Genomic DNA, 15,986 nt, shown 5'->3' with positions numbered 1-15,986 from the left:
TGCTGTTTGGCATCCAGAGAACCAAGAACGTCATAGATAATTTACAGATCGAATTCCAACTGATATTTTCAGGCTGAGTGAACTACTGGTTTCATCAGCTCTATTTATTGCACATTTCTTCATGGTGAGTCAAATAGTATTAAAGAACATTAAAAAGAAGAGTAGAATGTGAATCACCTAACAGCTGAGCTCAGGTAAAATCTGACGTCTGCCTGTGAAGGACCACTGCTCACTGCTGACCCTCCTGTGGTCTCACACTCACCTTGAACACGCAGTATAACAACATTGCTGTCCTCTGATGATTGAGGAAGTTCATCTCTGTACCCACAACACCAGTACACTCCAATATCAGACTGAGTCACAGACTGGACTGTGTAAGTCTCTCCAGTGGTGTCATTAAGTAAATCACTCCCTTCTGTCCAGTTCAGTTTGTACCAGATGTACCTCCAGCCAGTAAAGCCGCCCTCAATGCTGCAGTCCAGGGTCACCGTGTCTCCTGCAGACACAGGTATCCTCTGATTCTTCATTTTCAGTGTTGCCTTTGGTTTCTCTAGTTGTAAAAAGATAAAGAAAATAGACAACCACAGCCACAGCTCTAATTTGTGTGAATTTGGGTAAGCTTCTATTTAAAGTTCAATTCCTTACTTTTAAGTTTTATTCTTAAAGAGTGTAAAGGTAGGGTCAGTTTGTCCGGAGGAACCTCTTAGAGGAAAATCGGCAGGCCAGCACGTAAGAATCTGCTTTCCTTATCATTGGGCTGTTCTTTGTGTCACCATTTTACTATTAAAGATTTTTAAAATTTAGTTTCTACATGGAACTGTTCTCTAATTTTCAGAATAGCAAAAGACATGTGAGGTAACATTGGTAGCCCTTCATGCCAAAGTGGTTGTTATGAGAAGTTGGACTTGGAAGGAAAATTGTTTTTGAGAAGGTCTACTGGAAAGAAGATTGTTATGGGAAAGTCTACAGGGCAAAGGTATTGCTATGAGAAAGTCTGCAAAACCACGTGATTGTTATGAGAAAAGGTACTGAGTGAGGTCATTATCATGAGAAACCCTGAAAAGCAGATGATGGGAAATGGTGTGAAGATGGAGATATTTTGAGATAAGAATTGTATATAAATTTGAGGCTCACCCAAAACAAGGAGCTCACTTCATTAAACAGGCTTTAAGTGCTCTGCAATGGCTTCCTATGCTGTGCAATAAAGTCTAATTCTGATTGTCTATCTGAAGACTCTGCTTGTTTTTTCTGAAGATTTCTCCATGACATTTTCTCAGTTTCAGTTGATTTTCCATACAAGGAACTCTTATTTCAAATAGTTAATCTTCTTAAATCAAGTAACGTTTCTCTACCATAAATCTTAGAAACTCTCACATGAACGCAGAGCCTCTATTTCTTTCAGTACGGGCTGGACAAACTCACCTTGAACAGTCAGCGTCACAGCATTGCTGAACTCTGCATAATGAGGATGATCATCTCTGACAGCACAACACCAGTACTCTCCACTGTCGGACTGAGACATAGACTGGACTGTGTAAGTGTCTCCAGAGATGTCATTAATAACATTCCACCCTTCTATCTGTCTCCATTGGTACCAGCGATATCTCCAACCAGGTAAGTCACTGCTAATGCTGCAATCCAGAGTCACTGGGTTACCAACGTCAATTGCTCCCTTCTGATTTCTGATCTTTAGTATCACCTTCAGTTTTTCTATAAGAGAAAGAACAGATTTCCACGTTGTCATGGAGCTGCTGAGCCAACAAACCTGCAGCTGTAAACTAGTTCAATAAAGTGAGTTTTTTTGTTAAAGTAGCAGTCCCAGCATTTATATTTTCATTCTTAACACATCTGATCATGTGGTTTCTGTTCTAGTTATGTTTTCAACATTTCTTGCCTCGCATTTCCTGTCATCCTACATTTACCCAGTTAGTTGTAGACACGGAACACACATGAAATGTACTGTATGTATCCCAAATAATAATATATTCTATACCATATAGGAGGTTTATTTAACCGCTCTTTGTCTCATCCCTCACCTAGGACCAGTTTGCCTTGGGTGGCCCTACCAGGGGCATAAAGCCCCGGACAACAGAGCTCCTAGGATCATTGGGACACGCAAACCCCTCCACCACGATAAGGTGGCGGTTAAAGGAGGATGGATGGATGGATCTATACCATATACATTTCTAAACACCTCACTTCCAGATAACCTTCAGTGTTTGAGTTGACTTCAGCTGCTTCCATGGGTGGATGAATGAGCAGGCTGCCTGCTTCCAGTGCCGATCGACACATCTGAAGACAAAAACGCTGATGAGGAGTAGTCCGAAGGAATTTAAGGTGGCCCTGGATTACGACTTTTTTCGTCGGCTTCAACGATTCTAGTGTTAAACGCGAGTCAGACTTGGGATGATGTGTAATGATCTGCCGTTACAGTGTTAAGCCCAAATAACTCTTTGGACAGTATTTTGCTGCCATCTAGTGGATGAAATATCATCATACCTCAAAATATCCTGAATATTTCTATGCATTCTGCCACCTTATGTTATTCAGGATTGGGGCGGAGCCTTCAACCAAAAACACAATGGCCAATGAAAAGCCATAAAGCCAGTGTTAGAACAAACATGAAACTGGACCATTGCTCAATATGAGCAATACAATGTGAATTGGTAATGAGATGTGGAAACAAATAGTGAAACTGATGCATATGGCACAGTATGAACGAATCATCATGATATACCTGGTGAATTTTGCCATGTGAAGCTTCACCATGGTGTGATGGTAGGTGCACGACACAAAGGCAAAATAATTGAGATCAAGTAGAAGGACAAGGAAACTGTCAGTGTTCATGTAAGGGGAAATATGGAAGTCATTAAGCCTTGTGCTGTGGTAGCCCACAGTAACGGAAGGCGTGCAGCGATCGTGTGGATCAAGCACAGATATTCTAACCACTCAAGCAAGCAATAAAAAAAATCCTATAGGAAAAATATGCAAACAAAGAAGCTTCTGCTGTCCTGATTATGAAGTTGGGTTGTGCTTTAGTGACTATTTCAAAGAATGTCACACAAAGACATCCATCCATCCATCCATTATCCAACCCGCTATATGCTAACTACAGGGTCACGGGGGTCTGCTGGAGCCAATCCCAGCCAACACTGGGCACAAGGCAGGAAACAAACTCCGGGCAGGGCGCCAGCCCACCACAGACACAAAGACATTCCTTTCCTATTTATGGTGATGTTTTGGTATTTATATGTTTCTGTCATGTGCATTTTGCTTCTTGCTGACCAAAATTCAATGCTTTTGGCTTGTTTTTCAAAGGGTAAACATAGTATTAAAGAGACTATTCATATTCAAATCATCTCAGATTCTGGTAGTTTCTTTCATAGTTTTATGTGATATGCAAATAACAACACACCTTCAATATTTTACCAAAGAGATAATTTGAAAAATTTGGTGTCTGTCAGATAACATGGAGACTGAAAAATTACTGAGCTAAGCAAAACTCTTATCTCTAACACTTCCAATAGTGAAAAATGAGATGGAACTTCTCATTCTGTAGGCCGGATGATTCCGCATCCACTTGCCAATAGTAACCAAATATTTGCTTGTTTGTTTTTTTTCCTTTGGTTCATTCTTTTGGCCTTGTGACTGGATACAGATGTTGAAATGATTAACTCTGCTGCCTTACTACTCCAGAGTTCCTCTCATGTCCTAATATTGTGCCAGTTAATTTTATTTGAGACTTCCAATTGTCCTAGTGTCGCTGTGTGCATTAGTGTGTGTTTTGTTGTATCCAAGGCAGTAACACATTCCTAGTGCAGTCCATTTAATGTACTGATCTTGTCAAAGAAAACAGAGTACTGTTACAATACATTAGAACATTAGAAAAATAGGGACAAGAACAGGCCATTCAGCCCAAAAAAGCACTCCAATCCTATCCACTTAATTTCTTCAAAATAGCATCAAGTTGAGTTTTGAAGGTTCCTAAAGTTCTACCGTCTACCACATTACTTGGTCACTCATTCTACGTGTCTGTAGTTATCTGTATCAAGAAAAACTTCTTAATGTTTGTGTGAAATTTACCCTTATCAAGTTTTCACCTCTGTCCCCTTGTTCTTGTTAGGCTTATTTTAAAGTCACAGTCCCAATCCACTGGACTAATTCTCTTCATAATTTTGACCACTTTAATCATGCCTTCTCTTGCTCCTCTTTTTCTTAAACTGTAAAGGCTCAGCTCTTTTAATCTTTCCTCATAACTCAACCCCTGTTGCCCTGGAATCAGTCTCGTCGCTCTTCTCAGGACTTTTTCCAGTACTGTCCCTTTTATAGCCTGGAAACACATACTGCACATAGTACTCCAGATAAGGCCTCACAAGTGTGTTATAAAGCTTCAGCCTAACTTCCTTGGACGTACTCCACACATCAGGGCACTATAAAATCTGACATTCTGTTAGCCTTCTTAATAGCTTCTGAACACTGTCTGAAAGTTGACAGTGTAGAATCCATTACGACTCCTTCTCAGAAGAATTACATTTCATTTTTAGACATCCCACTGTGTTTCTAAGCCATAGCATTTCCGTTTTCTACATGTGATACTTTACATTTTCTTACATTACGTTTCATTAATTCAACAGTGTGTGCTTCGATTCATAGGCAGCAAATCTTAATCTTATTTAGCTTTCTTGTGCAAATATTGTAGTGAAGTACATCATGGCTCCCATGGCTGAAATATCATACTGTATATGAACACTCTCTTGGCTATTTAGTCAATACAGGTACACTACAGTATGTTAAGTAGGTTTACTAAGTACAAATATGTGCTTGCACAACATCCAAATCATATAACCTCCTATTTCAAAGAATGTATCATGGACATTAAGATAGATAGAGAGACAGACAGACAGACAGACAGACAGACAGATAGATAGATACATAGATAGATAGATAGATAGATAGATAGATAGATAGATGTTAGGGACTTTTTGTAACCTGAATAGGGATCATTTGTTACTCATAGGGATCATTTGTAACCAGGTAGGGATCTTTTGTAACTTATGGACTTTTTGTAACTTGGGCTAGGGATCATTTGTGACCTGGCAGGGACAATTTGTAACTTCTTGTCTACAGAAAAATGGTCAGAATAACAAAGTGACACATAATATTTACATCTTCAATGTATTCGCTGCTCTGAAAAGATTCATTTTGTGGTTTTAAATTATTAAAAAGAAAGTTATTATAGGAGATTCCCATAAGGCATCGGGCATAAGGCTGTTATAGATAGATAGATAGATAGATAGATAGATAGATAGATAGATAGATACATAGATAGATAGATAGATAGATAGATAGATAGATACTTTATTAATCCCAGGAAGGCATACCTGTAATTGAATCTTGTTAACATTAAATTAAGATAATTGTAGTTCGTGACATGTGTATATTTGTGCTTTTGTCTGCTGCAACAACCCTGCAATTTCCTTCAGTATTAATAAAGTTTCTATCTATCTATCTATCTATCTATCTATCTATCTATCTATCTATCTATCTATCTATCTATCTATCTATCTATCTATTATATAGTGCCTTTCATATCTATCTATCTATCTATCATGTTGACCTTTTCAGGTAAAACCATCTGCTAAATGAATAAATGTTTTATATAGTATTTATCATCTGATGTATGTATGTATGTATGACGGTTAGAAGGATATGATAATATGAACCTTATTAATCAGAAGAAACTGAAAAATAAACACTGAAGTAATGACAACAGCTGCAATTTTTAAAATAAATAAATGTTGATTTCTCAGTTAACTCTATTATTAAAGGATTTTAAAATCATTTGAAATCTATATACACAATTCTTTTGTTTGTGAATTCTCATATCCTTTCCTTGCCCTGCAAATATAGAAATGTGGTTTTATATCCAGTTACCTCACCTTTTGATTCTAAAAAGTCTCCTCTTAACAGTATTCATTATGTTATGTACATTTTGTGGTATTTATTCCATCAACAGAAACCATTCCTCAGATCTCAATGAATCACCTAAAAACTAACACATAACTTGTTAAGCCCACACCACATATAATATGTGCTGATTCTAGGGTATATATTACAGCTATTTCCAAAGAATGATCCAGGGCAGGAGATGTGGATCTCCCTTGGTGTGCTATCCCATAGGTGACCTATTTTGAAGATACTGGTGGTACACTCATCTAAGGCACTGTTGGAATGAATAAAATATTTCCTGATAAACTACTTTCTGAGTAAAAACTTTTTCAGAGTTTTGCACTACAGAATTGCGCTACATACTACTTGAAAAATTGATGGGTATACAAAACAAATAACTGAATGCACTATACTATATGCGTCATATTAAATACATAAAAGTGGAAAATGAAATGGATTCCAAAGGATTAATCAATCATTCAAAATGAAATGTCTTTCATTATTTATGGTTAACCATGCACTATGATGTTTGCTGATGACATTGTGATCTGTAGCGAGAGCAGGGTGCAGGTTGAGGAGTCCCTGGAGAGGTGGAGATATGCTTTAGAGAGGAGAGGAATGAAGGAACAAGACAGAATACATGTGTGTGAATGAGAGGGAGGTCAGTGGAATGGTGAGGATGCAGGGAGTAGAGTTGGCGAAGGTGGATGAGTTTAAATACTTGCGATCAACAGTACAGAGTAATGGGGATTGTGGAAGAGAAGTGAAAAAGAGAGTGCAGGGGGGGGTGGAATGGGTGGAGAAGAGTGTCAGGAGTGATTTGTGACAGACGGGTATCAGCAAGAGTGAAAGGGAAGGTCTACAAGACATTAGTGAGACCAGCAATGTTATATGGGTGGGAGACGGTGGCACTGAAGACAGAGCTGGAGGTGGCAGAGTTAAAGATGCTAATATTTGGATTGAGTGGGCAGAGGATGGACAGAATTAAAAATGAGGGCATTAGAGGATCAGCTCAGGTTGGAAGGTTTGGTGACAAAGTCAGAGAGGCGAGATTGCGTTGGTTTGGGCATGTACAGAGGAGAGATGCTGGGTACATTGGGAGAAGGATGTTAACGATAGAGCTGCCAGGAAAGAGGAAAAGAGGAAGACCTAAGAGAATGTTTAAGGATGTGACGAGAGAAGACATGCAGGTGATGGGTGTGACAGAGCAAGATGATGAGGACAGGAAGCGATGAAAAAAGATGATCTGCTGTGGCAACCCCTAATGGGAACAGCCAAAAGCTGAAGAAAAACAAGAAGAAGAAGTTACTTAACTACCCAATTAAACTCTGGTGTAAAAAAATAGATAGCAGCTCCAAGGTCACTATATAAAAGCATGTAAATTCCAAGTAGCCAACAGCATAAGCACCATCTTGTGCTGTGAGTTTGACAATGTAATGCTGATTAGGAAACAGAAAAGTAAAAAAAAATATGAGGGAAATTGGATGACTGCATCCTAGAAAAGCCATGATGCACCTGGAAGACATCAGGAACAATGGTATAGCTGGTATATCGAGGGCTCTTGGAAAAAATATTACAAATAATATTAAGGAAGAGAAAAATGAAGATTTCAAGAGAAAAAAAAGTTTTGTAAAATGTAGGTATATTTAATTGAATACAGTATACATTTTCTTTTAAATAAGTTTTCGTATGTAAAATATTTAATTTTTGTGTAATAGGATGACAGTATAAATATATTATTCCAGAGACATACCAAATAATAATAATTCTTTATATTTATGTAGTGCTTTTCTCACTACTCAAAACACATTTACATAATGAGCGAAGAGGCACTTCAACCACTACTAATGTGCAGCTTCCACCTGGATGATGCAACGGCAGCCATTTTTGCGTCAGTACACTCACCACACATGAGCTCTTAGGTGGTAAAGTGGTGAGAGGGAGACAGACAATTAGAGACTGTGGTCACTGAAGTCGAGAACAACAGAAGGCGGACACCAATAACAAGTAAAAAGCAATTTCTTTTATTCTTGGTGAGAGGAGGCTGCAGACCCTGTCACGTTCTAGTGTGCTACAGACCGTCAGCCTGCCAGCAGGAAAGAGAGACTTCCTTTTTATACTCAAGTTTGTTGACAAGAATAAAAAAAAAAATAGCAGTTCATCTTGAGGTTATTACATGGATTGCTGTAGCCCCTGTCCACATCCTGAGTTTGTACATGCAGAGAAAACACTGTTTTTTACAGATAAAAAGTGGTTAGTATTTTCACAATTTTAAGAAATACACTTCTACTAACTTACACGTACATAAGACCAGTTATAGCAAGTGTAAGAGCCATTTTCCTAGTTCTATAAGATTCATGAATATTTTATTAGATGACAATGCATAATCTATGGGAGGTTCCTATAAGCACCCATAAGTACAATTGAATTTGTATATTCTTGCCATTTCTAACAGCTTAGTGTAAATATTCTTCAGTTAGTTAGCGACAGCCTTGCCTTGTATAAGGTGTAGAGGCATACGGTTTTTAACCGTGACAGCATGTGATCGTGCTTGATAGCCTACGGGCTATTTGAATGTGTGAAGTAACACGTAAAGAAAACTTGTTTATTTAAGTGAAGTACTGTACGCTTAAGGTGTATAGAAGAAGAAATTAAGAACTTTTAAGTACAGAAATAACTAAAGGTTTTCAATAAAACCTAAGTTCATGCAAGATACATTTTTCCATTTTTTTGCCTTTTATTCTATGTGTGTAAGTATTTTTCCTTTTATTCTTGTGTGGATTATTTTCTTTTAACTTTCACTAAATATTTTAAAACGAACTTTGGACTGTGAGAATTCTTTCAACATGCGTTTTACCCGTGCCTGACAACATCTTATATATTTCGGCAGCTACAGCAAGTTTTGTCCTAACGGTTATAGGGTGTATGCAACGCAGTGGTTTTAGACAATGCTCACTTCCTTATACTTTTTTTTCACGCACATTGCTCATAAAATATCAAGGGTTACATAAAGGTTAGTTCAGTACATTAGTTATAAAGAAATTATATTCTTATAGCTTTAGTATCTGCATTAGATTACATTTGTTCAGTTAGCTTTAGCACATTCTTATTTAATACATAAGTGTCACGCTTCTTATAATTCTATTAGCATCATACTTTTATTATTTGGAAAGACTGACGCACCTTAATTCTAAATATTCTTTCTCAAGACAGGGGATGATTAGCGAGTTAGAATGACTAGGCCATAGCGGACAATTTAGCCTGGACATCGAGATATGCCATGCTTTTTTTAAAGGATGCCCAGGGATCTTTTATGACCACAGTGAGTCAGGACGTCGGGTTTATGTCTCACCTGAGGGATGGCACCATTTTTACATCACAATGTCACTGTCATTGCTCTGGGACTTTGGTCCCCTGCTGGACTCTCCAACACCTCATCCAGCAGCAACCCAAGGTTTTTCTAGATGGTCTCCCATTTAGGTACTGACTGGGCCCAAATATGTTTAACTTCAGGTGGATGACCTGTTCTGAAGTACAAGGCCACTTAAAATCAAAATACTGAGTAAAATATTTGTAAGCTATTTATTTATTTATTTCAATGGACATTTAATATGAAGTAATTTAAAAGTACTTCTGCATGGATTCTTTTATTGGGTGGGCTTCTCAAAAGAAGTGGACTCTTTATTGTTGTATAAGCTATTTTCATTAATGTGTATGGTAATATTAATGACAGAAAGCATATAAAGAGTTGTATTATAGCAAAATGTATTTTCTATATTTCACATGATATAAGTTACAATTTGTAAAAATGTTGCTGTAATATCAGAGAGATAAATTAGAAAATCCTTGTTAATCACATTCTCATGTCAAGCAGCGACTGCTCAACTATGAACATGACTGAGTGGACATTTGAATTATGTGCTGCATGCATTGTACATATTATGTCTACTGCACTGCTGATAACCCAATGTAATTACAAATTACTGTATATACTCGCATTTAAGTTCTCCCACGGATAAGTTGGGGCTTGATTTTAACGTATAATTTCCGGTATTTTATAATGTCTGTTGTATTAGTCGAATGTGGAAAACTCATGCTATTGGTCCAAGAGATTATGATATGCTAACGCCCACCTGAGAGAGTAACCACGGAGCACACCGTGTATTGTGCCTACATGACCACATGGTGATACCCAAACTATTCCGAAGCAATGTTTGCACTGATTTGTGTTTTTTTGTATCTGACACCCTCATACTCCTTTATCGTAAGAGTATCCCTTATCAACGATGGAGCATTCAATCAGAAGAAAATATCAAGCTGGTTTTAAATTAAAAGTTGTTGAAGTGGCGAAAGAAATTGCTAACTGCGCTACTGCAACAAAATTCAATGTGTCTGCAAAACTGGTGCGAGATTGGAGGAGGCAGGAAAATGTAAAAAAAAAAAATGTAAGTATCGCATTTTTGAACAGGCGTATAATATAAATGGTGCGACTCAAACCACCTACACCTGAACACCAGCAAAACCAAGGAGCTGGTGGTGGATTTTAGGAGGCCCAGACCCCTCCTGGACCCCATGATCATCAGAGGTGACTGTGTGCAGAGGGTGCAGACCTATAAATACCTGGGAGTGCAGCTGGATGATAAATTAGACTGGACTGCCAATACTGATGCTCTGTGTAAGAAAGGACAGAGCCGGTTATACTTCCTTAGAAGGCTGGCGTCCTTCAACATCTGCAATAAGATGCTGCAGATGTTCCATCAGACGGTTGTGGCGAGCACCCTCTTCTACGCGGTGGTGTGCTGGGGAGGCAGCATAAAGAAGAAAGACGCCTCACGCCTGGACAAACTGGTGAAGAAGGCAGGCTCTATTGTAGACATGGAGCTGGACAGTTTGACATCTGTGGCAGAGCGACGGGAGCTGAGCAGGCTCTTGTCAATCATGGAGAATCCACTGCATCCACTGAACAGGATCATCTCCAGACAGAGGAGCAGCTTCAGCGACAGACTTCTGTCACCGTCCTGCTCCACTGACAGACTGAGGAGATCGTTCCTCCCCCACACTATACGACTCTTCAATTCTACCCGGGGGGGTAAACGTTAACATTATATAAAGTTATTGTCTGTTTTTATCTGCATTATTATCAATCTTTAATTTAATATTGTTTTTTGTATCAGTAAGGTGCTGCTGGAGTATGTGAATTTCCCCTTGGGATTAATAAAGTATCTATCTATCTATCTATCTATCTATCTATCTATCTATCTATCTATCTATCTATCTATCTATCTATCTATCTATCTATCTATCTATCTATCTATCTAAATTGGGGTCTGATTTTATGATTGATTTTTCAGGTTTCAAGACCCTATCTATATGTGAGTATATATGATATGTGAATAACGCACTTTAATTAAAACAAAAAATAATGCTTGCTTAACACAGAAATGGCTGGCTCAATTTATCATACTTTGCACATACGTACAGTTTCAATTGCAAAATGCAATGTATAACCATGAACGTGCTGCTCGCCTCACTGCCCAGTCGCTTCCATTACTACCCAGCAACTCTTCATGGTTTCAAGGACAGGATTGCAACTGGTGGTTTTAAAGCATACCGTATGGTTTGAAACTGTATGACCATAGACAACTGTTAGAACTTGTAACAGGAGCTGTCATAGATCTAATGATTTGAAATCGTACATGTGGCAATTCTGAACATGAAACGGAAGGATTTTTTGGAAAAAAAGGAAGGGTCTTAAGGGGCCCCCTCCACCAGGTTTCAGAGCCACTGGGATTTTCCGTTTGCTCCATGCGAATGCTATGCCACTGGTCAGGAAAAAGCCAAGCGGAAGAGCTGGGGCAAGTGATGTAGAAAGGTTTAAATTGAGTGATTTAATTGAATGGTTAACACAGGCAATATAATGTGAGTACTAATGGAGAAACAAGCTTTAGATGCAGATTAGTGGTGTTAGCATCACAAGAATGTGGAAAGTTTCTTACCTCCGTATTCACAGGAAGCCACTGCCACCAGCCCTGAAAGACAGAACAGAACCTTGGACGGGCTTCATCTTTAAAGTTTGTGGAACAGTTTCAGTTCCTTCATAAGTACTACTGATAGCCACACAGAAATGAAAATACTAAAAAAGATGAGGGTGTGAAGAGGAAGAGAAAGCTACAAAATAACTTCAGCAGAAGTCTCAGCGCCTCTGATAAAAATAGTTTTGTTTTTTTTTATAATTCACTACTCATTTCTGTAGATGTGCTATGCTGCTGGAATAATGACTCTGCTTTATCGATTACTTGTATATCTGTATTATTTACTTTGTGGACCACCAGGGGCGTACAGCTCCCCAAACCCCAGACACAGATAGAGCCCAAGTTCAACACAGCACACCGTTTATTTTTCAGTTGCCCCCCACTCCCAACACAGCATAGTACAAACACCAAATGTACCAAATATACACAGTCATTTCTTTCTTCTTTGTCTGTTCCTCTCTCTTTCTCTGTCGCCACTTCTCCTCTAACAAGCTTTGTCCTCCAGCTCCCAACTCAGGCTTGTCCCTGTGAAGCTGGCAAGTCCTTTTATATGGGCCAACCCGAAAGTATCAGCCCATGCCATATGGCTCCTCCATTTTTACAGTACCCCCTGGCAGTACCCACCAGAACTGAGATAAAGAACTCCAAGTCCCATGGTACCCTGTGGGAATTCGGGCCACCGCTACAATCCAGGGGAGACTGCCATCTAGTGTTCTAGGGGGACAGCAGTACCCTAAAGTGGCTGCCCATCCTTTGATTTCTTGGGCGTCCTGGCCAGGTGGGGCTGCCGGCCCTCCGTTGCAACTTCCATATTCATTTATTCTTTTTTACTGTTTTGATATTTCATTTATTCGTTCATATACTTCTTTATTCTTACGTTGTTGCTTCTATTTCTTTTTCTGTGACATCTTGTAAAGCACTTTGAGTGGCCTACCTTGTATGAAAATCTGCTTTTCCTGTTGTTCTTGCTACTGTACATGGCATCACCGTAAAACTGAATTAAGCCCGTTCAGAAAATAAACAAATGGATGAATGAATGAAATCCTTTGTTGGAGATGTAGTATGATGTTGGATGGATTATATCCCTGAGCTGCTGCTTAAATAAATCTTCAGAAATGTGTATTTTAATTGACTTTATCGCCATAACATTATCAGTCATTTGGTGAGGCTCCAACAAATAAAATCAGTGTGGTAAATGCATTCATTACTATGTTAAAGGGCCCTATTGTGCTTGCTAGAAAGGTGGTAGAATCTTTTTAACTTTATACAGTCAATAGGTGACTGAGACTGAGGGACTGTTGTGTCAGAAATGGTGGTGTGCAATATTGGAGCACCTCAGGGAACTGTCCTGTCCTGTCCCCCTTCTTGTTCTACCTCTACACAACAGGCTTCCAGCACAATACCAGTGATTGCCATCTACAGAAATGTTCAGATGACCCACCCATCATAGGCTGCTTTAATAATGGAGGTGACTCAGAATAGAGGAGAGTTGCAGAGGACTTCATCATGTGGTGCAGGGACAACAACCTGCCACAAACTCAACAACAGCAAGAGAAAAGAACTGATGGGGGACTTCAGGCATGCCAAGGAGCCTCTGAGACCAGTCACCATTCAGTGGGGTGAACGTTGAAGTGGTGCAGAGTTACAAGTACCTGGGAGTTAACAGAAACAACAAACTGGACTGGTCTGACAACACAATACCGCTGTACAAGAAGGGCCAGAGCAGATTGGACTTCCTAAGGAGACTTTCAGGTCTTTTGATTTTTGCAGTAAGCTGCTGGAAATGTTCTACCAGTCCATAGTAGATAGCATGGTGTTCAATGCTGCAGTCTCCTGGGGAAGCAATCTGAGCACAAAGGAAGCACATTGCCTGTACAAACTTCTCAGGTGCGCCTGCTCCATCACAGTGCGAGCCCTGGACACGCTGGAAGCTGTTGTGGAAAAGAGGATGGTGGCAAAATGGGTTGCCATCATGAAAAATCCCATGCATCCCCTTCAGGACACACTCTCTTAGAGCAACTTTAGCCACAGACTCACTCCACCACAGTGTGCTAAGAAGAGCCTCAGAGGGTCTTTTCTGTCCACTGCGATCAGGCAATTCAATGCTTCCTCCAAAGTATTTGTTAAGTTTATTTGTATTGATTGATGGATTGATTAATAGATTAATTGATTGATTGATTGGCTGTACTATCTGTCCTGTTAATCTGTATTCTTGCTTTTTATGTTTCTGCAGCTGTATGCATTTGGATTTCCCCCTTGGGATTGATAAAATTTATCTAACGTGGATCACCAGGGGGCGCACTAGCCGCCCTAACCTTGAAACAGACAGATGTAGGACACAAGTACAAACACACACTTCGCTTTTATTGTTTTTATATACAGCACAGTCACAGCACAAGTCCAGTCCAGCACCAAACACTCCTTCTCTCTTTTTTTCACTCTCTTTGCCTCCACTCCTTCTGGCAAGCTTCGTCTTCTGCCAACCAACTCTGGCTCCCATGGAGCCCTGTGGGAGTCTGAGGTACAGCTGCAACCCAGGGGGGCTGCCACCTAGTGCTCCAGGGTAGGTGATGCTCTGGATATGCTCCCTCCCTTGGTCCTTCCAGTCTAGGGAAGCCCCGGCTGGGCAAAAGCCCCAGCCGTATGCCACACTAATCTGATCTAACATCTAATCTAATAACTGTCTCCATATATTTCAAGTATGACATTATATACTCAGAGAAATATGATATCCAATATTCAATTCCATTTATTTAAAGCTTGACTTACATATTTTAAATTAACTTTATATTCAGATATAATGGATTTGGCTATATCAATTCAAGATTAAAACCATTTATTTCAAATTTGACTTTATGTACAGTATGTAGAATTTACTTAGTATGTTTGATTTCACTTAGGCAGAATTGATTTCATACACCATATTGGATTTTATATATTCAAACCAGCCTTTGCATTATAGATTTGACTTTATATTCTGTAGGTAGAAGTTTACTCTATACATATCCATATTGGACTTCAGTTCTTGAGGTTGTGGGTCCAGATCCCACTGCTGACACCATGCGACAATAAGAAAGTCACACCACCTGCCTGTGCTCCAACTGGAAATATTAAAGACACGCTACCAATGAATCTCAAATGTTGTCAGCATAATAATAATAGCATCTTGTAATTATATTTTTTCATTATTAAGAATGTCAGCATAGTGTCAAGCTGAACTCACAGTTCTAATGTCATGGAGCAGCAACACCAGCCTTGAACGTTTTTCTCCTGCACTTATTTCTTGTTTTACTGTACTGATGTCATTTTCCTTCTAACAGTTTATTCAACTGCATTGCATCTCACATACAAATACTTCCTTTTTTCTCTGACTATGATTTCTTATTTTTATCTGTATATCTTTACAAATGATCTTAATTTTTTTTAAATGTATAAAACAAATGATTGTACTTACAAACAATCCAGTGAAGGTCGCTCATAAGCATCCTTTTATTTTTTGAAAAACAAACTGAAAACCAGCACAAAAAAATAAAATAAAAACACCAAGATAAATAACACACTTGTTTCAACTGCAGGTTTCTTGTTTGCTGTAGATATTTAACTTCCACATTTCTTTTTGTGATAAACTGCCACTTTGAATGTGTCATAATTTACAGATAATGTAAGCATTTTCTTTAAACTTCTAAGAAGTGACGCTTCTTCTCGGATTGAAGAAGTAGTCCTGCCCCCAAAGTTCATGGACATCACCCTCGTTAGTTCTGTAGCCTCAGAGAGCCATTGTTCAGGGCTTTTTACTTCTTTTTCTGAATGTGCCTGCTAGGGTTTGTCCTCCTACATCCCAAAGACATGACTGTTAGGTCAATTGAAAATTCTAAATTTGCACCATGTGGGTGAGTGCATGAGTGGATATATTGATGTACTGGCTCCATTTAAAAGGGTTGGTTCCTGCCTTGCACAAGATGCTGCCAGGGACCCCCATAAATATGAATTGGACAAGTTTTGAGA

General features: G+C 39.0%; 1 protein-coding gene across 2 annotated transcripts in view; it reads right to left on the bottom strand.

Annotated features, from left to right (window-relative positions):
• LOC114666527 (Fc receptor-like protein 2) overlaps positions 1-15,761 on the bottom strand; it is a 28,738-nt gene extending 12,977 nt beyond the window's left edge. Inside the window, exons 1-4 of one of the 2 annotated variants that reach the window (XM_051920032.1) lie at positions 15,436-15,761; positions 11,946-11,978; positions 1,423-1,710; positions 263-550 (exon numbers count right to left, since the gene is read on the bottom strand). In XM_051920032.1, the coding sequence (XP_051775992.1) occupies positions 263-550; positions 1,423-1,710; positions 11,946-11,978; positions 15,436-15,628 (802 nt within the window). In that variant the 5' untranslated portion in view covers positions 15,629-15,761. The remainder of the gene's footprint in view (positions 1-262; positions 551-1,422; positions 1,711-11,945; positions 11,979-15,435) is intronic. The other variant, XM_028821425.2, reaches the window with a different exon arrangement.
• Between the last annotated feature and the right edge of the window lie 225 nt (positions 15,762-15,986).

The sequence above is a fragment of the Erpetoichthys calabaricus genome, chromosome 16 (genome assembly GCF_900747795.2).
Source record: "Erpetoichthys calabaricus chromosome 16, fErpCal1.3, whole genome shotgun sequence".
Lineage (NCBI taxonomy): Eukaryota > Metazoa > Chordata > Cladistia > Polypteriformes > Polypteridae > Erpetoichthys > Erpetoichthys calabaricus.
The sequence above is the reverse complement of the archived record's forward strand: the minus strand, read 5'-3'. Positions and strand labels throughout refer to the sequence as shown.